This window comes from Erythrolamprus reginae, chromosome 1, assembly GCF_031021105.1.
Source record: "Erythrolamprus reginae isolate rEryReg1 chromosome 1, rEryReg1.hap1, whole genome shotgun sequence".
Taxonomy (NCBI): Eukaryota; Metazoa; Chordata; class Lepidosauria; order Squamata; family Dipsadidae; genus Erythrolamprus; species Erythrolamprus reginae.
In genome coordinates, this window is record NC_091950.1 from 145,623,041 (window position 1) to 145,645,330 (window position 22,290).

Here is a 22,290-nt window from a genome sequence, read left to right on the forward strand (position 1 = left end):
CTCCCGAAGCCAAACCCGGAAGTGGTTTTTTTTTTTTAATTAATATTTTTTTAAAAATCGCGATATAGCGTTTCGCGAAGATCGAGATCGCGAAACTCGATGGATCACTGTATTGTCCTGCAATTTATTCTAAACTATTGAAGGGACGACAAGCAATATTAAGTGCATGTGTATAGTGTGCGTAAATGTCTTTTGGGTCAGTATTGACCCCTGACAGCTACCTGGACTAGTCTCCGCAGTTTTCTTGGCAAGATTTTCAGAGATGGTTTGTTCCTAGGAGTCTACAGAGCATACAAATCTAAGAAATAAATAAAATTAAATTAAAATTAAATAAAATTAAATAAAATTTAAATTAAATAAAATTTAAATAAATAAATAAATAAATAAGAGTGATTTCTCTACGTCAGTGTTTCCCAACCTTGGCAACTTGAAGAGATTTGAACTTCAACTCCCAGAATTCCCCAGCCAGCATTTGCTGGCTGGGGAATTCTGGGAGTTGAAGTCCAGATCTCTTCAAGATGCCAAGGTTGGGAAACACTGCTCTAAATCACACAGCTGATTTCATGCCTAAAACGAGACTAGAACATGCTGTCTCCTGGTTCCTAACCTGCTGCCTCAAATGGGCCCCATTATTAATGTATCATTCCCCAAATGCTTTCCTGTGCTCCTTTTCTAAGATAAATATCAGGGTCTGACCTAATAGTAAATTCCCCTTTTCCTTTTCACTTTGTGTGATGCTCACTTGTCTTTTGCTCCCTTATCCGCTTCTCTTTGCAGGGGATATTTTTGGTTTATGACATTAGCAGCGAGCGCTCCTATCAGCACATAATGAAATGGGCCAGCGATGTGGATGAAGTAAGCAGAAACATTTCTTTGCTGTTTACTGGGGGAGGTTTGCTGGGAGATGTTCTGGCCAAATGGCTATGCAAGTAATCCTCAAATTGCAACCTTAAGGAATCCTGCTACCATGGTCGTAACGGGTGATGATCATCAATCGGATCCCCCAACGGACCGATCCGATTTTATGAACTTTTCTGCAGCTGTCGTTTCTGCATTGTAAAGCAGATGCCACAGTCATTAAAAAAAAAAAAAGTGCTGTCATTTAGCAAATCAGTGGCTCACGATGGGGCTGCTTTGCCAAAAGCCGTAAGTAAATGTTGGGTTTTGGCAAAGCCACTGTAAAACATGGTCACATGACTGTGAGATGTGGTAAATGCAGCCTGGGTGTTGAGCACCTGAAATGAGGTCACATGACCTTTGGGGGGGTGGCCATTAGACATTTAAATTCAGGTTATAAGTACAGTGGTACCTCTACTTCAGAACTTAATTCATTCCATGACCAGGTTCTTAAGTAGAAAAGTTTGTAAGTAGAAGCAATTTTCCCATAGGAATCATTGTAAAAGCAAATGATGTGAGCAAACCCATTGGGAAAGAAATAAAAGCTCGGAATTTGGGCGGGAGGAGGAGGAAGAGGAGGAAGACAGTCGCTGCCGAAGGAAGAAGGTGAGGGGAATCATAAAAAACCAAAACTTTAAGGCTTAAAAAAAGAGGGACTCTGAGGCGGCGAGGAGGAGCACACGCCTCCCATATACCCGGCTCGAGACTGCCTTCCATACACTGCAACAGAGAGAAACCCAGGTGGTCGAGAGGGGGAGCGCCACCGAAAGGCTCCTCTGGCACCCCAGAAACGCCCAAGATGGCTGGGATTAAAGGGGGGAATGGCAGGAAACTGGCTGGGCCTTCGTGCCGCTCTCAAATTTCCTGGGAAATTTTTCAAGGCTCAGGTTCTTAAGTAGAAAATGGTTCTTAAGAAGAGGCAAAAAAATCTTGAACACCTGGTTCTTATCTAGAAAAGTTCTTAAGTAGAGGTACCACTGTACTCCTAGAGCATTGATGGCGAACCTTTTTAGGCTTGGGTGCCAAAAGAATGACCGTGTCCATGATAGCGTGTGCATGTATGCCCATACCCATAATGCAATGCTCTTCCCCCGCACATGCGCACAACCCCTGCACTGCCCCCCCTCGTATGCGCACAGGCCTCACTGAAGCCTCTGGACTTCCTGTAGGCCTGTTGGGCCATTTTTCACCATCCCTAGGGTTCAGGTGGCTTTCCTGAAGCCTGGGGAGAGCCAAAACGGCCAAAAAGAAGGGCGAAAATCAACTGGTTATCATGCACATGCGTGCTGGAGTTGATATCGGCCTAACGTCCCTCAGATATGGCTCCGCCTGCCACCTATGGCACCCATGCCATAGATTCACCATCACTGTCTTGGAGAGATCCGTTGTAAGCTCAAACGGTTGCTAAGTGACCAGAATGTCTGACTGTTTTTGCAGTGAAAGATGTTTTCTGACTTTTCATTGAAGAAATCTTTCTCAGAGGTGTACAAGCATAGCTGGTGATGTATTTTCCATTTTGCCTCAGGACTGGCCCCATAATTCTAACCCTGTGTACCAATTCAGTGTAGTGTAGATCAGTGTTTCCCAACCTTGGCAACTTGAAGATATCTGGACTTCAACTCCCAGAATTCCCCAGCCAGCGAATGCTGGCTGGGGAATTCTGGGAGTTGAAGTCCAGTTATCTTCAAGTTGCCAAGGTTGGGAAACACTGGTATAGATTATAACATGGGAGACATTTTATGTTCAGCTCCCCCTTCAGTGAAATAATTTGACGCCTTCTGAAGGAATTTAAGGGAAAATTTAATCAGTTTGGGATGAAGGAAACGCAGTGTGACGCAATGCAAGGAATTAAATGTAGGAGCTCATGCATTTGGTTAACCTTCTGGAGGCTCAGTTGTATTCTAGGACTTTGAAGCCCATTGCTTTCAAGACAAATTGAGGTCTTTGTTGGATGAAGGATATTATCAGACGGTGCTCTTTTAATCCCAAGAAATAAAAGTGATTTTCCTCCTTTATATCCAGAGCACAAGAAAGGCAATAGATAAAAACGAGCAGGACTTTTCAACTCAGTTCTTACTTAGCTATGCAGATACGAAAGGACTGAAGACTGTCATATCCTTTGCAGTATGCACCAGATGGTGTCCAGAAGATCCTCATTGGGAATAAAGCAGATGAGGAGCAGAAGAGGCAGGTGGGCCGAGAGCAAGGCCTCCAGGTAAGAAACATAGGCGGGTCCAGTTATAGAAAGCAGATATTTAGCCCACTGATGGCAAAACGTTTTCTTCTCGTGTGCCAAAAATGGAAGTTTCTGCACATGCGCCTCCCACGTGCGCCACACTATGCATGCGCGCATCATCACACCCCAATCTCTTCAATTGGGCTGTTTTTCACTTCAGCTTTACCTGAGGCCTCCGAAGTGCCAAAACCGGCCCAATGGACAAACCGGAAGTCCATTTTTCCGAACTTCCGGTCTGCCTGTTGTTCTGCCAGCGTGTCTCAACCGCCCGTAATTACAGGGTAATTAGTCCAGGAGGACACACACCACACGATAAAAGGAAACCCCAAAAAATTTTATAAACAGAAAAACAGAAACAGCTCCCTTTTTAAATGTCAAAGGGATTTTCTGGTACACACAAGGCACAGGTTGAATACAATCCAATTGCTCACCCAATAACTGGGAAATTGAGTCCAATTCTAAAGTCCAGAGAGTCCACACACACAATCCTGAACAGCAAAAACCACGATCTTGACGAAACAATGAATCAGATAAACTGCCATGAGGCTAAAACACCAGGCTGCACTTTTATCTGTAGCACTAATTACAGCAGCCCCACCCAACCACAGGTGGCCTCATTTTCTCTTGTAATAATCCTTCAGTTGTTGTCTCCTATGCATCACTCTACACATGCGTGGATGTGTCATTAACTCTTGTTCAGAATCCAGGGATGATACAGATGAGTGATCTCCTTCTGGGCTGTCTGCCAAACTCCCCTCTTCCCTGTCACTCACGCTTCCTTGGTCAGAGGATACTTCGTCGATAGAGTCTACTGGGAGCAAAACAGGCCTGCGGCATGTAGATGTCTCCCCCACCTCTACCTCCACATTCCTTGGGGCAGGAGCTGGGCCAGAGCTAACCACAATACCTGTTTGGCTGTTTTTTGCACTCTGGAGTCTAGGGAGGGCGAAAACAGCCTTCCACAAGGACGAACATCAGCTATTCAGTTCACGCATGTGCACTGGAGCTGACATGGGGCAACACCTTGCGCGCCCTCAGATATAGGCCATAGGTTCACCATCACAGGACTATCCTCTCAGCTGAGCTGCATCAATCCAAGCAGCTCATGGCACTAAATGACATTCTGTACAAAAGAGCTTCTCTCCTCACTGAGTGTTAGCATGTAAGGAATATTATTCTCACAATTTCTATGTGAAGCTGTCATCATACATACATATATGGGTATATTTTGTGTGAGTGAGAATTCTGGAATGAAAACAATGGAAAGCAATTTAACAGCGTGACACACAAGTCTTTAGAAATGAAACTGGGAACTTGCTGCTTGTGTTTCCCTGCAAATAAGACTCTGTCTTATATATTTTTGAACCCTGAAATAAGCGCTTGGTCTTATTTTGTGGGAAACAGGATATCTTTTCTATATAGATCTCCTATAGATTTTGTTCTAAATTGGGCAGATCATTGTTTTATTAAAAATGAATTGAGGTCAGTATCTAAGATCTTGGTCAACCAGTGTCCTAACCATAAATAAATAACATACAATACAAGCCGTTGAACGATATTGTTTTTGCTTTCTATAAGTAGCTTTTTTATATTTGCAGGTGAAATAAAGGTGGATTTGAAGATAGAAGTAGAAAAATATACTAGCTCTCATTGGGTTTATTTGTCAATTTTCTTTCAGCTAGCGAAGGAATATGGCATGGATTTCTATGAAACAAGTGCCTGTACCAACTTGAACATCAAAGAGGTAAGAATTTTGGGGATGGAATAACTCAGACAAGGAGCTTCCAGGTCAATTGTCAACTTTGCATTTCAATCTAAGATAGGGTTTTCCAGGTCACTAAAATTTAATGGAAACCAAGATAATTTTGCCTTCCACTTCTTTCCTTCTTCCTTCCTTTCTTCCTTTCTTCCTTCCTCCTTCCTGTTGAGGAAGAAAAGACAAAATACATGTATAATATATTACAGCATATTAGTATATACAGTATGAAAAAGATACTGTTAGGCATATTTGAATTGTCTAAAATGGGTATTCCCATTACCGGCCCCAGCTCCTGCACACCAGCAGTTCAAAAGCATGCAAATGCAAGTAGATAAATAGGTATCACTTTGGTGGGAAGGTAACAATTTTCCATGTACCTCGGCATATACCATATTTTGGGGAGTATAAGACGCACCTTAGTTTTGGGGGGGGGGAATAGGGGGGGAAATCTATCTACCAGGTATTCACCAGGCTAGTGTCCTTAATCTGTTTTCAGCTTCAGCACATTATTTTATCCCCCGGTTAGGGCTTTAAAAAACCCAAAAACCTTTTTCGCAGGGAATAGCAATGAAAACAAGCCTGCAAGCCGGGAAGATTGTTAGCACCTCATTAGAGCTAAAAAATAAAACTTCAAAAAAGGGCTATATTCGGCATATAAGATGCACCCAAATTTTCAGCCTCTTTTAAGGGGGAAAAGGTGCGTCTTATACTCCAAAAAATACAGTAGTCATGTTGGCCAGAAATGTTTTCGGACAATGCTGGCTCCTTTGACCAAGAAACAGAGATGAGCACTGCCCCCTAGAGTTAGCAATAGCAATAGCATTTAGACTTCTATACTGCTTCACAGTGCTTTACAGCAGTGATTTTCAACCTTTTTTGAGCCGCAACACATTTTTTACATTTACAAAATCCTGGGGCACACCACCAACCAAAATGACACAAAGTGACACTCTAACACAGTACATATTATACATATACTGCAGTTAATAATATAGTTTCTAAATGTATTTATACTCGGTGTGAAACCTGGGCCTGTTTCGATGAACACAAAAGGGATATCCTGGCAGGAATGGTGGCAATATTTACCTCCAGTCCTGACCAGGATTAGAAATTGGGACCATGGAGAGGAGTAGCAGCTTCAACTATTCCCCGCAGCCACTCAATGACAAGTGCGCAGCAGCCCGAGCGGGGACCTTCCTGGGAGTGGATGAGAGGCGGCCTGCTATTGGTTCATTGCTAGTGGTCGGGATGAATCCTAGAAGGTGATTGGTCAGTGAGTGTTCCCTGTGCCTCCACTCTTCCTGTCGTTGATAGCTGGAGGGATTGTGAGAGGAATGTTTATGTTCGGATGAAGGTGGCTGGCGGCGGGCCGGATAAATTGCCTCCACGGGCTGTATCCTGCACGCGGGCCGTAGTTTGGGAACCCATGTTTAATTTCCCCACGGCACACTTGACCATGTCTCACAGCACACTAGTTGAAAAACACTGCTTTACAGCCCTGTCTAAGCTGTTTACAGAGAGTGAGCATATGGCCCCCAACAATCTGGGTCCTCATTTTACCAACCTTGGAAGGATGGATGGTTGAGTCAACCTTGAGTACTGAGACTCAATCTGCCAAACTGTGGCAGCCGTTGATCAGCAGAAGTAGCCTGCAGTACTGCACTCTAACCACTATGCCACCGAGCCTTTTTAGCTAGACATGATTGGACAGGGAAAACCTTTACTTTTACCTTTATAACCATAATTATATGAGCCAGTTTGGTCTAGAAACCAGAAGACCCTGAATTCTAGTTCTACAGTAGACATGAAAGCCAACTGGACGACTTTGGGCCAGTCACTCCCTCAACCCAACCCAATCCACAGGATTGATGTAGAAAAAAACAGGAGTAGAAAGGAATATTAGGCATGTTCACCGTCTTGAGTTACCTATAAAGTAATAAAGGCAGGATAAAAATAGAACAATTAACTTTAAAAACAAACAAACACCAACCTCTCGGCTGCTCCTCTTTTTCAGTCTTTCACCCGTCTGACAGAGCTGGTCTTGCAGGCTCACAAGAAGGAGCTGGACGGACTCCGCACTTACGCAACCGATGAACTGAATGTGGTGGAGCTGGGAGAAGAAACAAGCAAGCCGGAGAGCTCGGAGCCCTCTCCCAAAACCTGCTGGTGTTGAAAAGGCTCCCAGTGTCCTTTCGCCCCCACACCCCCTCAGTGCAGGTAGAAAAAGTTGCCACTTAGAGAGGGCTGACTCGCTGTATTCCACCCCTCTTGTCTTTGGTTGCCAGTTTTGCCCGCCACCTGCCCTGCGGGATCCTCTTTGCATTCCCCCGGTGTTTCCCCTTGGTCGGTGGTTTCTGTTGCCCTCAAAACTCCCTGGATATCCAAATACCTTCAGATGGCTCACAAGATGCAGCACACGATCCTGTGCTGTCTTCATGGGAGTGCTGTGGTTAGCAGGCGCGGCCCATAATTCGCCAGACTCCAGGTTCCCTGAAGTCTTTCCTATACCTGTGGGCAACCTAGGCCTCTTCCCTAAGAATGGGAGGAAGTGGAGGAGACTCTCTGTCCTCCAGACGCATCCTCTATGGCAGGTCTGTAAGATGGCTTCCCCCGCCCCCCTCCACGTCCTTTGCCATCTCATTTCCTGGTTTGTGCAGATGCTTGAGTAGCATTGCACTTGGGCTTGGGGCTTTCAGGTGCAGCTTTCTTATTTCTCATACTGGGTCCCCTGAAATCCAACTCAGCACAAAACGAACAAAAGACCTCTTGTTCTGCTAAGCTGCAGCTCTGGGAATAAGGAGAATCTGTCCCTAAAGAAAAGGGGACGGCCGTATGGGTAAATTTGCACCTTTTTAAGCTGTCAATAAGATTTGCCTCCTCTTTCCCAGGCCAGATTTCCATTTCTAGGCTGCATTAGAGCCCCCTGTTAAAGGGCAAATCAGGAAGACCCTTTTCCTGTGATTTACCTCCAAAACCTTACAGGGAGCTTCCCATTCTCTGTATTTTTTGGAGGACCTCAAGTCAATCAGGTATCGACTTACGTTCATCTCTCTGGACCAGCGGAAGTAGAAATTCCGCTCTCTGTGGCATGGGTCCAGACGCGGCTTTGATTGCCTCCTTTACATGATTTCCCCACAATCTGCTGGAGCTCTGATCAAGGAATTGATTTCTGTAATCTGTGCATCATGTCTTGCTTTCAAGGTATAACTTTGTAAGGAGTTTGCTGTAAACCTATTTAGAATTTTCTCTGCAAGCTCTTGAAATTTAGTCTAGTTACATTCAGAGGGCAGGAGGGAGGTTTTTGCCATGTGCCACTAACATGCTAAGTTACAACAGACTAAAACCAGCCTCTCTGCATGTTGAACCAGCATTGCCCTCTTGTCTTGGCATTTACTTGCTTGGTGTGGGGGAAGACTAGCACACTTAGTGGCATGCCTGGTACTCTTATATGCCGCCTGTTCCAGGGTAGCAGTTCCTTGCTAAAACCATGGAGCTGCTTAGATACCTCTCTTATATATGTACTAGCAATGGACCATATTCCACAAAGAGCAGTTGTTTACTGGAGGTTATGGGTCATGATAGTTTACAAGTCCTTCTTTACTTGGCCTTTAGCATACGACTTTAGCCAAAGCCTTTCGGACCGTTTCAAAATGGATATTGTGGCATTTGCTGCTAGATAAACTGTCCCTTTATAACAAAAGATGGATGAGAAATGGATCTATATTCCTTTGCTCTTTTCCTTCTTCTCTATGTTGGAATCGACTGTTTTGCTCAAGCAAGGAAAGGGGGAAGCAATAGCAAAAGACAGGAATAGTGAGAATGCAAATAATGCTGGTTGACATGACATAAGTCAAGGAACAAGGAACCCGAGTTTTTCTGGAGGTTATTGAACAAGAGTTTTAAGTATCCCTGTTTATGTCACCTGGGACAATTTGGTTCCTGGAAGGTCATAAATTTCCCTCTCAAATGTTCCCTGAAAAAAGTAAGAGGGTCGTGAAGCCTTGAAAAGCTCTCACTAGTGTTATTTTGAAACCGCCCGTTTGACCTTTTTCCTTGGGTTGGTTGGATTTGAACTGGTATCAAGCCATTACAATAAGTGGAAACACTGATAATTCTACCCAGCAGTGCCTGTTACTGGCAGAAGGACTCTTGTGCTACAGATTGCTGAGGGAGACTACAAGTTTTGTATAGTTGCTGGTTTCACAGGGGAACTACTTCTTGCCAGAACTAGTTCGATACTTGAGAAATTGTAGACACAGACCTGCACATAACTATTAATTAACTGTAGCTTTATCGGGACCCAAAGTAGGTTGTAAAGGTTGGGTTATAGTGAATAGGGCCTGAGAACCTAGAAGTCTGTCATAAAGGGAAGAAAAAGGGAAAGACCGAAGAAAATGAGGCTGATGGAAGAAAAAGCATTGTTTTGGTTTTTTTATAATTTATTTTAATGTATCTTTTTCCAAAGCCCAAGTATAATTGGGCTACTTCTTTGGAGCATTATTTGCTCTTAGTTGCTTTTGTCTTTATAATGAGTATGAAAAGTTAAATGAAGGCTGAAGGCCAGTTCATAGGTGCTCACTGCCCAAGGCCTGATGACTGCCCTTCCCTTGCCCAATTCTTCCCTGCCTTGATGGTGAACAGGGGTATCCTCGGTGAGTAAATTTGGCAGTTTTTAGAGATTGCTTTCTAAATCTCTGCTATGGAAGGATTGTGTGGAATGACATGAGATAGGAATAAAGCAAAGCAAAAACCAGGTGTCTACCTAGCTAGTTACTAAAATATGTGAAGCACCTCCTGGTTCTTTAAAACTTACAATGCATTACTTTCAAGAAGGACTGGCTAAAATTATGACGAAGCAGAGGTGGCCTGCTAAGGTGGAATGGTGATGCGTGCTCGCCCCCATGGCTCTGAGTGCTAGCAGAGTTCATCGCAATTCTGCTACTGCACCTGGGCAGGTAGCTAAATTGTGCGCAGAAACGCAGGCGCCCCTGTGTTTCCGCACGTGATTTCGCTTCCTGCCCAGGTACAGTAGCAGAATTGCGCTGGACTCCACTAGCACTCAGAGCCACGGGGGCGACCAATAGCGAAAGACAGGAATAGTGAGAATGCCACAGAGTGCAAATAATGCTGATTGACATAAGCCAAGAACAAGGAACCCGAGTTTTTCTAGAGGTTACTGAACAAGAGTTTTAAATATCCCTGTTTATGTCAACTGTTCCACCTTAGCAGCCCACCTCTGTGGAAAGATATGTCATTGAAGGGATCAAGCAGCAGTTCAAATTGCCAAAGCTTTGAAGAAGACCCAAATTCTTCAAGCCCACCTGGAAATAAAAGCTGTGGTCCTTGGGGAGATCCATGGAATGGCTTCACTAGCCTATTGCAATTTAGCATCACGTTGATCTGCTTGCTCTACTTAGGAACTGAGAGCATAGCTGCCGATGCTGCTACAAAATGCACAAAACTGACCCCACATTAAATTCTACATGTTCAGAAAATGAAACAAGAAGGAGCACATGGAGCTCCCCCCCCCCCCAAAAAATTGATGGAAGTACACGAGTTCTCGCTATCTAAACCTACAAGAGCCAGCCTGGTTGCCGATCCTCCGTTTGGAAAACTGGTTGGTTGACAACTTAATGAAATCAAACACCTCCCACTCGATATGAAACTGAGGGGCGGGGAAGGGGGCTAATTAGAATACTGCTCCCTTGTGGTCACAAAAGTGAATTTCAGGCCAGTACCTGAGAAGCGAAATGGGCTGGTTTCTGAAAAAGGTAAATGCTATCCAGTATTTGAGGCTCCTTCTGTACTGCAAGTCATGGGCCATTGCAACTTCTCTGTCCGTAGCAGAAAGAGTTGCCCATAATTTGTCGTGGGATCCAACCAAATGTACAACTTTCTGAATCCTCTGCTATGTCTGTATTTTGTGAACTTGGCACTCTGACTAGGTTTCCCTGTATAACCTGTCATTGTAACTCATTACTTTAAACAACAAATTAACATTTACAAATAAAGATCCTCAAAGTGGTTGGTGGCTCTTGTGTTTCCTTACCAGCGAATTGATCTTCTATATCCTTATGAAAAGTTCACTCAGAGTACAGCTCTGAAATAGTTTCTAGTTCCCTTCATCTTTCCGTTGTGTTTCCTAATGCTAAAAGGGGAGTGCTGAAGAAAGCCTAATTTGCTTACAAATGTATTTAACTAAAAATATAGTATGATTACTTTTGTCATCTAGTGTTGTGGTTAGCTCTGGCCCAGCTCCTGCCCCAAGGACTGTGGATGTGGGGGAGACATCCACATGCTGCAGGCCTGTTTTGCCCCCAGTGGAATCTAATGATGAAGGCTCCTCTGACCAAGAAGACATGAGTGACAGGGAGGAGGAGAGTGGCAGACAGCTCAGAAGGAGATCAATTATCTAGCTCCTCCTTGGATTCAGAACAAGAGTTAATGATACAGCCACACATGCGGAGAGCGATGCATAGGCAGCAACAACTGAGAGTACTCTTTGCTATACCAAAAGAGGGCTTAGTTTAAGTGAATTTTCATTATAAAGAACATTGTTTTGAATTTTCAAACGTGTGTGTGTCTGAAATTTGTACTTGTGAATTTTTGGGAGGATTCTACCAGAGAGCCTGACAGAACATCTAGTAATTTCCCATTTTTTTGTTGCCGTAAAAACAAAACCATGATCTGGAGGCCACCAGGAATGGAATTCTGGAGGCCACCAGGAATGGAATTCAGCTCGGAGAATTCTGACTCGAAGCAAAGGGAGAGCAAACTGCAAACTTTCCTCAGTGTATTTAGGATAACGATGCCTTGTGCCTTTTTAAACAAAAATTCAGATAGGTTCTTTGACACACAAAACTCCAAATAAAGTGAGGAAACCAGGTTTAAGCAACTACAACCAAATCAATACAACGATCCTTTTTCAGGAGCCCACAAGAATTAGGCTAATGCTCAAATGTGTGAGTACCAATCATTGAAAGTGTCATGGATTAAGACAGCCACTTCTAGCACTGTTGTTTAAAAATAATACATTGTAAAAAGAAATACAGTGGTGCTTCTACTTAAGAACTTTTCTAGATAAGAACCAGGTGTTCAAGATTTTTTTTGCCTCTACTTAAGAACCATTTTCTACTTAAGAACCCGAGCCTGGGAAAATTTCCCCATAAATTTGAGAGCGGCACGAAGGCCCGGCCAGTTTCCTGGCATTCCCCCTTTAATCCCAGCCATCTGGGCTGCCAGAGGAACCTTTTGGTGATGTTTAAGGAGGCTTTGGCAGTCCAGAGCGAACAAAGCATTTTCCTTTCTCTGAGCGCTTGGACAGGGAATAAACCTCTGCCAGCGCCCAGAGAAAAGAAACGCTCCCTTCGCGCTGGGCAGCCAAGGAGTCACCACAGCGAAGGAAAGGCACTGGCTACCGAGCGAGAGGAGAGGGGAGCCCTTCAGCATGAGAAGGAAGAGGCTGCAGATAGCAGCAGCCTGTGTATGGGAGGCAGTCTTGTGCTGGGTGTATGGGAGGCATGTGCTTCTTGCTGCCTCAGAGTCCCTCTTTTTTTTTTAAGCCTTAAAGTTTTGGATTTTTTTGATTCCCCTCACCTCACCTTCCTTAGGCAGCGACTGTCCTCCTCTTCTTCCTCCTCCTCCTCCCACCCAAATTCCGAGCTTTTCTTTCTTTCCTAATGGGTTTTCACACATTTGCTTTTACATTGATTCCTATGGGAAAAATTGCTTCTACTTAAGAACGTTTCTACTTAACCTGGTCACGGAACGAATTAAGTTCTTAAGTAGAGGCACCATTGTGTATTGATATATTGCTTATTTGACCCCTATGGCAATCATTAAGTGTTGTACCTCGTGATTCTTGACAAATGTATATTTTCTTTTATGTACACTGAGAGCATATGCACCAGGACAAATTCCTTATGTGTCCAATCACACTTGGCCAATAAAGAATTCCATTCTATTCTGTTCTGTTCTATATACTCTCCCCATTTAAACTAAGCTCGCCAGAAAAGTTACTAAAAATCCGTGACGTCCATCCTTGGCTCATGTTGGTACTTCACATTTTGTAAATATGACTGTACAGTCTACACAGTAAGATTTGTCACTCATCGTCTTGGATGACTTAGCCTTAGTTAAAATATGATCCCGATTAGAAACATAGAAGACTGACAGCAGAAAAGGACCTCATGGTCCATCTAGTCTGCCCTTATACTATTTTTGTATTTTATCTTGGGATGGATATATGTTTATCCCAGGCATGTTTAAATTTAGTTACTGGATTTACCAACCACGTCTGCTGGAAGTTTGTTCCAAGGATCTACTACTATTTCAGTAAAATAATATTTTCTCACGTTGCTTTTGATCTTTTCCCCCAACTAACTTCAAATTGTGTCCCCTTGTTCGTGTTCACTTTCCTATTAAAAACACTTCCCTCCTGAACCTTGTTTAACCCTTTGACATATTTAAATGTTTCGATCATGTCCCCCCCTTTTCCTTCTGTCCTCCAGACTATGCAGATTGAGTTCATTAAGTCTTTCCTGATACGTTTTATGCTTAAGACCTTCCACCATTCTTGTAGCCCGTCTATGGACCTGTTCAATTTTGTCAATATAGCGCTCTATATAGCGGGATCACAATCTCCCTCTTCCTGCTTGTTATACCTCTAGCTATGCAGCCAAGCATCCTACTTGCTTTTCCTACCGCCCAACCACACTTCTCACCCATTTTGAGACTGTCAGAAATCACTCAGATTGAGGATTCCTTTTCCCCAAGTGCATTATTTTACATTTGGAAACATTAAACTGCAGTTTCCATTGCTTTGACCATTTATCTAGTAAAGCTAAATCATTTACCATATTACAGACGCCTCCAGGAATATCAACCCTATTGCACACTTTAGAATCATCGGCAAATAGGCAAACCTTCCCTACCAAACCTTCCCCTATGTCACTTGATTGATTCACAGAAGTTAGGTATAGACAAGAAAAAGTGGAGCCTAACCTTAGGAGAAGGAGAATTGTTAGGACATTTATTTCAGCAGGAATTTTAAAATCTGGCTTATGGCTTTTTACCCTTAATTTGGCCATTATGGTTTGTGGCATGAACCATTACTGAAGCAAACACTTTGCACAATATGTGAACTCAACAACTACTGTATTGTGGACTACAACTACTTGATGTTTGGACAAAATGGTCCTTTGACCTCTTGTTCTCAGAATGCTTTCCCTTGGCAATGGTGGAACTTACATTAATAAGAGTTGGCTTTCCTCCCTCTCTAGAATATCATATCTGAATACTGGGGTCTGGTTACATGTCTTCCCTCTCCCTGCTCAGCTCTCTGGGAATCTGATCCAATAGTTAATAATTCAGTGCATGTTCTTGTGCCAAGAGAAGCAGAAGGGCTCTCATTATCTGGTTAGAAAAGAGGATGTGTCATTTTTCTTCTCAGATGTGTTCTCAGAACGGGACAAGTTTGCCCTCAATTTAAGGAAGCTCACCATCCATTTTCAGTTGATTTCAAATATATAAATAAGAACTGTACCTGGAATATATGGAGGAATCTTTTTTTTTCATAAGAAGATATTTTTTTCCACTTTTGTTATAAAATGCAAAATGAACAGGTATCTATTATAAATGGTTTATAGCTGTATCTCCTGTATATGGCTAGTAATTGCTGACACCTATCAAAATAAACTATCCGCCAAGTGGCTGGATGGCCCTGCAGGAGATTGATTGGTTTGTCCATATCAAGGGCGTATTTTGTCATAGAGAAGCTGCCTTATTTTTCCTCTTAAATAATTTCAGCCACGTGGGACGTGCAAGTTCTTTTATTCCTACTTGTGCAGGAAGGCCAAGAAAAATTGGACCATTATGAAACATTTCGTAGATATTTTTCAGCAGTTTCTAATGGAAGGGCTCCCCAGAATGGCTCCGACATATATTCATAAAAAAGAGATTTTTTTCATTAGGAAATAGCCTTGCTCCATAATCTTTTTTTTAAAATTATTTTTAATTATTTTTTAACAAGTTTATATACACACAACATAAAACAGTGCATAGTGAAATGTGCCCACCACCCAGACACACACACATTCCCCACCACCAAATCGGGGGTGTTTCTTGTATAGTCCACTTTACCCAAGAGCAATATATCTCTTTACATATTATAGAGTGATTCCAATTTATTTCTTGTAGCTTGGTCTCGGACTCTGCTCTTCATATATCGTCTTACCTTGTCCCACCGTCCCATCAGTTGTCCCAACTCAGTTTCATTATCCGAATTTATCCTTTTATCCATAATTTCAAATTGAATATGGTCCACCATGTACGTATACCAATTTTGCATTGTTCATTTTGTCGCATCCTTCCAAGCCTTGCTCCATAATCTGCTTTTTTTGTGTGTGGCTACCCTTAAATGTCCAGCATTCTGGATTTCTATCAACCCAAACTGAATCAGCTCCCTCAGAAGCAATGCCTCTCCATCAACCAGGCTTTGTTTTTTATTTTTTTATTTTATTAATTGGGTTTATATGCCGCCCCTCTCCGGGGACTTGGGGTGGCTTACAACATATAAAAAGAACAATGCAATACAAATCTTAAATCCAGTTAATATAAAACCCACTTATCCAATCTAATGTCTAATGACCCCAAGCCTGGTGGCATAGATGCGTCTTTAGACTCTTATGGAAGGCGAGAAGATTGGTGGCAATACGAATCTTTGGGGGGAGCTGATTCCAGAGTGCCGGCCGGGGCCCCCACAGAGAAGGCTCTTCCCCTATGTCCCACCAAACGACACTGTCTAGTTGACGGGATCTGGAGAAGGCCAACTCTATGGGACCTAACCCGTTGCTGGGACTCATCAGCAGTCCCGCAAGTAATTTGTTTGTTTATTGTCTCAGGTAGTATCTTCTAAGGATGTTGAACTCCAGGTTGCCACTTCGTGAGCCAAAGGTACAACTAGAATAAAATTCCTAGCTGTATATCCACATAGTAACTTGTATAACTTTTTAAAAGTCAGCCATTTTTTATTTATTTATTTATTTATTTATTTATTTTGTCCAATACACAATGAAGGTTTTAGTGGGTATATATACAGGAAAATAAATATATATATATATATATATATAAAGGGATTGGATACTGTAGCCTAGAGGATAATTCTCTGCCTTACAAGGCAAAGGTTGCAGGTTCAAGTCCCAGTGGGTATGGCTAGCTGATGAGGCCAAAATAAGGCCGAAATAGATCTATCCTAGTCTCCCTTAATTTTCAAATTCAGCTTAAACATGTGACATATATATACACACAGTAAAATGCATGATGAAGGTTATAGAGGAGATACTCATAGTAAAATATATCTAAGAAAGAATATATCTAAGAAAGAATAGAAGATATAGGAATAGAACATATCAATGAAAGAATAGAAGAAGAGATATAGGAATAGAAGAAAGGTATAGGAGATATAGGAGAGCAATAGGACAGGGGATGGAAGGCACTCTAGTGCACTTGTACTCGCCCCTTAATGACCTCTTAGGAATCTGGATAGGTCAACCATAGATAATCTAAGGGTAATTCCTCCCCCCCCCCTTGATCTCCACTTTTCTTTGGGAAACGTAAAATGCCAAGCATGGCTTCATTCTCTACAAAGGCCCTAACTTCAAAGGAGGAAAAAAGTTGTTGCATCTCATGGTTTCCATTCATCTCCCTCTAAGAGTGTTTTTGATGTAAGCAGCATGAATTATTGAGGATTGTCCAAAGTATCACCATGGCTTAGATTACAGGCTTGCAATGGGGCTCATATCACCCTGACCTGCTGCTTTGCTCCCAATCAGGAAAGAGCTAGATGGCTAACAAGGAGGGGCTCCACCCTCTGCAGATTACCTAGGAAGAAAGGCACCTTGGTGCAACCTAGCACACGAGTATACCGAAGAGCACTTGAAGCAGATCACCGCATCTACAAGCATCTTGCGTTGGTCCCCTTTCAACCCACTCTACGCAACGATGACCCCCATAGCCAAATCTTTCTATGATCTCAGCGCCACTGATCTCCAAGGGGAGAAAGTGGATTTCAACAATTTCAGGGGGAGAGTGGTTTTGATCGAGAACGTGGCATCTTTCTGAGCCACCACAGTGAGGGATTACACCCAGATGAATCAGCTGCAGAGCAAATATCCTCGACGGCTGGTTATACTGGGTTTTCCTTGCAATCAGTTTGGCTACCAGGTAAGTCCTTTAATTTGATCTCATTCATGTCTTCTTCTTTTTGTGTGCAACAATAGGTGGTTCTTCTGCAATTACAAAAAATCAGTTTCTCTTCCATTGGGAAATGATGGTTCTTTCTTCCTTACATTTTTAGAAACCAGGATTGTTATCCTGTCCTCACTAACTTGGCAGCTGGGAAGGGTAGGACCTACCGTATATACAATAGGAAGATCAAATAACACTTGTATTCAATAATTGACATATTTTTCATTTCCCCTTGCTGGGATGTTGCTCATCTGAAAAAGTCAAAATGATGGAGAGAACAATACATTGTTCTGTTGCAGTATAGCAAGTTATGTTAGGATAGGATTTTTATTAATCTGGATTTCTAGCATAAAAATACATATATATACTGTGTGACCCTGATTCTAAAACCCAGGACAAGGAAAGGCCGTGAACTCGCCTAATCTGCATCCCTGGGAACAGGGCTCAGAATAAACATCTCAAAGCTTTTACAACTCCGGACAGGACATTATAGGATCAAAGGGGGAAGTTTCATTGCCTGGAGCACACAAACCAGCAGGCCAATTAAGGGAGATTAAGCCAGATAAAAAGGTGCGAATAAACATCTGCTTTTTAGGAAGTTCCTTGAAGATCCGTTCCTTGATATGTGTGGGAAAAGAAGAAACTCAAAGATACGTTTGAAGTTGTACAGTATATCATTTTGACATGTATATGTAATCATACCCCACTTCCTTATGTTCCCAAATAAATAGGAGCGCATGGCTCTATACCATGTCACTCCACCCAGAGAGAGAATGTGTCCAGGTTCTACTTTCTAGGATTTGCGTTTGTGGGTGACCCCACTGGGTTGCTCTTAGCAAAGCAGCATCCACATTGTTCAACCCTGCAAGATTCATAAAAGAGAGCAACAAGTGGTGCCAGAAACGCATTTCGATGTAAAGTTCATTAATCAAGCAGACATTTGTGATGCTTCTGCTGTTTTTAGAAAAAAGCATGTTCTTTTACACAAATATGGGCTTTTAAAAACCTTTTCCCTGTTTATAAGAGGAGAGTTCCGTTAGTAACCGTTTAAAGTGTGTATTACAGTTTTTTAAATGAAGATCAAAATTATATTTTTGGTTTAACTTTACTCCTCTGAACGTCACTCTTGAACCAAATGATCCTGGGCAATATTTTCCAATGTTGTGTCCATGAAATGTGGTTGATTTCAATTCTCATGCTGGGTTGAACTTAAGGGAACTTGGCACTGTGGGGTGGTTTGCTGCTATAAGGGAAAGGATAGAGAATGCATGGATATGAATATGGCCAACTTAAATAATGAGAAGATAATGATTAGATATTTGATCATTGATGGGCTAAGAGGAAAAAAGGAGATCTAATCTATCAATACAAAATCCTTCTGCTCCTGAAGCTATTCTCATTTCCACCAAACTCCTACATCAATTTGATGCTGTGTTTTTATCCCTTAAACTTCTGACCTCTCTTCTTTTCTTTTGGATCTCGCCAATTCCACCCAACCACAATTTTTTTTGGCCTTGTTGCAAATAAATTATTTCCAAATCAGACAATGTGATTTCCTGGATTCGTTTTCTCATTTTGTCACTCATAGTTGAGGTCTACCTAGGATGTCAATTACAGGCCTCTCTTGTCCTTTTTTAAGAGGGAGAACTTGCACAATTGGTGGCTGACTAACTACGTCCCACCCCCCACTGTACTTGTTACACTGTCCATTTTCCATAAATACATAAAAGAATCAAGGGTTTTCTCATATCCTGATCTGTTCAGTGTTGAACCTTTCTCTAATTATTCCATTTATTGTCACACATGCTTTACTTTCATCATATGCTGCACTTGTTGCATCCAACATTATTTATTTCTTCGGGTCTTTGGAGAGGGGCAGTATACAAATCTAATAATAAATATTTCTTTCGTAAATTGCTTAAGACCCACCTGTATTGCCGGGCATGGGGGAATAAAGCCCTTCACGGCACCGGACCAGGATATCGGCAAGACTGCCTTCTGCCGCACAAATTCCAGTGGCTGGTTGTCCCACAGAGTTGGTCTTCTCCGGGTCCCGTCGACTAAAGCCCTTGTTCTTGTGTTCACTTTCCTATTAAAAACACTTCCCTCCTGGACCCTATTTAACCCTTTAACATATTTAAATGTTTCTATCATGTCCCCCCTTTTCCTTCTGTCCTCCAGACTATACAGATTGAGTTCATTAAGTCTTTCCTGATACGTTTTATGCTTAAGACCTTCCACCATTATTGTAGTCCATCTTTGGACCCGTTCAACAACTGTTTTGGTCATGATTCTTGAGCAGATCACTGCACTTACCATAAGTGAAGGACCAAGGAAACTTGTACTTGAGGGTAGAATCAGTACAAAATGCACATAACCCTCCATGGATGCCTTCAAGATTAGCAAGGGAGGGGCCAATGTTGTCGCTTATGCAGGGCATTTCAGTTCTCACCCTGCTTTATATTTCCTCCCAAACAGGAAAACTGCACAAATGAAGAGATCCACCCTACCTTGAAATATGTGAGGCCTGGGTCTGGATTTGAACCCAACTTTACTCTTTGTCAGAAGTGTGAAGTGAATGGCAACAACACCCACCCTGTCTTTGCCTACCTAAAGGATAAACTCCCTTACCCAGATGACGATCCGTCCTGCTTCATGTTGGAGCCAAAGTTCATCCTGTGGAGCCCCGTACATCGCGACGACATCTCCTGGAACTTTGAGAAGTTCCTGGTGGGACCTGAAGGAGAACCTTTCAAGCGGTACAGCTCCAGGTTCCTTACCAGCAGCATCGAGCCCGACATCCAGCGCCTCCTGAAGCTTGCCAAATAAGGAAAAAGCAGAATCCCCAACGTTAGAGAAATAGCCTTTTCACAGGTCAGGGAAATGGCTAGGGATTCCCTGCTCTGTAATCAGAAGTTTCTCTCCTCCTGTGGGAACCACTCAAATAAGCAAATAATTCCCCCTCTTTTTGAGTGTTTGAGGTGCTTCATCCTGGCAGAGGCAACATCAGACTTCTACTGAATGACAGTCTCCTCTAAAAGCTTCAAGGAGGAGGCTTGAAAAATCGTAAAAGTATTGATTCCTTGGCTCTCTCATATAGAATAGAATAGAACAGAACAACAAAACAGAACAGGAAATGTACTGGGTACGGTTGATTTCACAAGTCAAATAAATGAGTTGAAGAAGTTTCTGCTCTGTTTATTTTTTTAAAACTTTTTTGGGGGAGGAAATTCCACATCTCTAAATAATAATAATAATAATAATAATAATAATAATAATAATAATAATAATATAATATTAGATTTGTATGCCGCCCCTCTCCGCAGACTCGGGGCGGCTCACAGCAACAATAATAACAATATAACAAATCTAATATTTAAAAACATCTAAAACCCATCATTAAAACCATACAATACAATCATACCATACATAAACTATATAAGCCTGGGGGTATCTTAATTCCCCCATGCCCGGCGACATAGGTGGGTCTTAAGCAATTTATGAAAGGCAAGTAGAGTGGGGGCATTCTGATCTCTGAGGGGAGTTGATTCCAGAGGGCCGGGGCCGCCAGAGAGAAGGCTCTTCCCCTGGGGCCTGCCAGATGACATTGTTTAGTCGACGAGACCCGGAGAAGGCCAACTCTGTGGGACCTTATAGGTCGCTGGGATTCGTGCGGCAGAAGGCAGTCCCAGAGGTATTCTGGCCCGATGCCATGTAGGGCTTTATAGGTCATTATCAACACTTTAGAGGTCATCACCAACACAAATGTAGGAAGTACCAATATTTCCTATGTTTGCCTTCAGATACCCCCAATTTCTTCTCAGTTCCTTAAATTACTTTAATCATGTCATTTCTTATAAGGACTTAATGATAGTCATCATATATTCTTATTCTTTTGCAGCGTACGAGCTATAAGGAAGGAGGGTTTAACCTACTACGTTTTCTGAGTTTTTTTGTGTGTTAATCTTACAATAAGCTGTTAGACTCAACTGGCTCAATCAACTCCAGCTAATCCTCAGGTTATGATCCCCCAATTGGGGCTACAATTCTCATTGCTGAGCAAGGCAGCTATTGACTTTCGTCAGAAGCTGGCCGGGAACATCACAAATGGCAATTACATTACTTCATGACACTGCAGCTATCATAAATATTGTACATACCCAGTGGCCAAATGCCCAAATTGTGATCAAGTAACCACAAGGATCTGCAAGTGTCATGTGCTGTAAGTCACTACAACAGAAGACTTCAAATTTGACAACTTTAAGACTTGTGGACTTCAACTCCCAGAATTCTGGGAGTTGAAGTCCACAAGCCTTACAACTGCCAAATTTGGGGACCCCTGTGCTACAGGAATAGTAACTTACAATCACTATTTTTAGTGCTGCTGCAACACTGAACAGTCACTAATGGTTGTAAGTCAGGGACCACCTGTAGATTGTTCTTAGCCTGTTGTGAAAGTCCCTTCAAGCTTAGCTCCAGAAATTACAGAAAGAGATCTGGATTTATAGTACTGTAAAATTCTGCCCAAATCCTAGAAATACAAACCATTATTGAGCAAAAATCCTGAATATCCAAGCAGTCTTTCTAATCAAACAAACTCTAAGAAGAAATTCTCTTTTATTTTATTTATTTTGTCAAGTACGTATTGGTAGTATACAAAAATATAACAATGTTTATTAAAATTATGAAGCCAAGGCTATGGCTTATTTATCTCTTTATTTTACAGATTTGTTTACCACCAAATCTCTGAACTATAAGGAACTTGCATTTAAAAAGCAACAATAAAAATAATACAAGGATAAAGAGTTTAATTAGAAAATGGGAAGAATAAGGAGCGCATGGCTAGCAACATCCTCAGAATACCTATTAAATTCAGTGGAGTATATCCAGCAATGCCTTGTAATATGCATATTACATACTTCAACAATATCTTTGATCTCAGAGTATCTGCTGAGTTAATTGCAAAGAGGGTGGTTTGAAAGACAGTCTCTCCTGATTAAAATTCATTACAAGGGACTGTTCTTTTTCTCCCCTTCCTAAATAATTAACCAGCTAGGAAAAACTAGCTTGTCTAGGAGACTTGTTCAAGCCAATCAAACAATATACTCCACCATTACTGATATGAGCAATCTAGCCAAGCATATCAAAATTT

The 22,290-nt window shown here is 42.2% G+C and overlaps 2 protein-coding genes and 1 long non-coding RNA gene across 4 annotated transcripts in view; 2 read left to right on the forward strand and 1 right to left on the reverse strand.

The window, feature by feature from the left end:
- Positions 1-10,917, forward strand: part of RAB15 (RAB15, member RAS oncogene family) — a 33,392-nt gene extending 22,475 nt beyond the window's left edge. For both annotated transcript variants that reach the window (XM_070728294.1, XM_070728302.1), the window contains exons 4-7: positions 778-855; positions 3,023-3,112; positions 4,812-4,877; positions 6,907-10,917. In XM_070728294.1, coding sequence (XP_070584395.1) covers positions 778-855; positions 3,023-3,112; positions 4,812-4,877; positions 6,907-7,065 — 393 coding nt within the window. In that variant the 3' untranslated portion in view covers positions 7,066-10,917. The remainder of the gene's footprint in view (positions 1-777; positions 856-3,022; positions 3,113-4,811; positions 4,878-6,906) is intronic.
- A 4,054-nt stretch (positions 10,918-14,971) lies between these two features.
- Positions 14,972-19,209, reverse strand: LOC139159285 (uncharacterized). Its single transcript, XR_011557805.1, has 3 exons — positions 19,068-19,209; positions 17,306-17,389; positions 14,972-15,851 (listed from the first exon to the last, which is right to left on the reverse strand). It is a non-coding gene; the product is annotated as an uncharacterized lncRNA (long non-coding RNA).
- Positions 16,893-20,251, forward strand: GPX2 (glutathione peroxidase 2). The gene is made up of 2 exons (XM_070736609.1): positions 16,893-17,114; positions 19,617-20,251. The coding sequence occupies exons 1-2, from the start codon at positions 16,893-16,895 to the stop codon at positions 19,965-19,967; spliced, it is 573 nt and encodes a 190-aa protein (XP_070592710.1). The 3' UTR covers positions 19,968-20,251.
- The last annotated feature ends 2,039 nt before the right edge of the window (positions 20,252-22,290 follow it).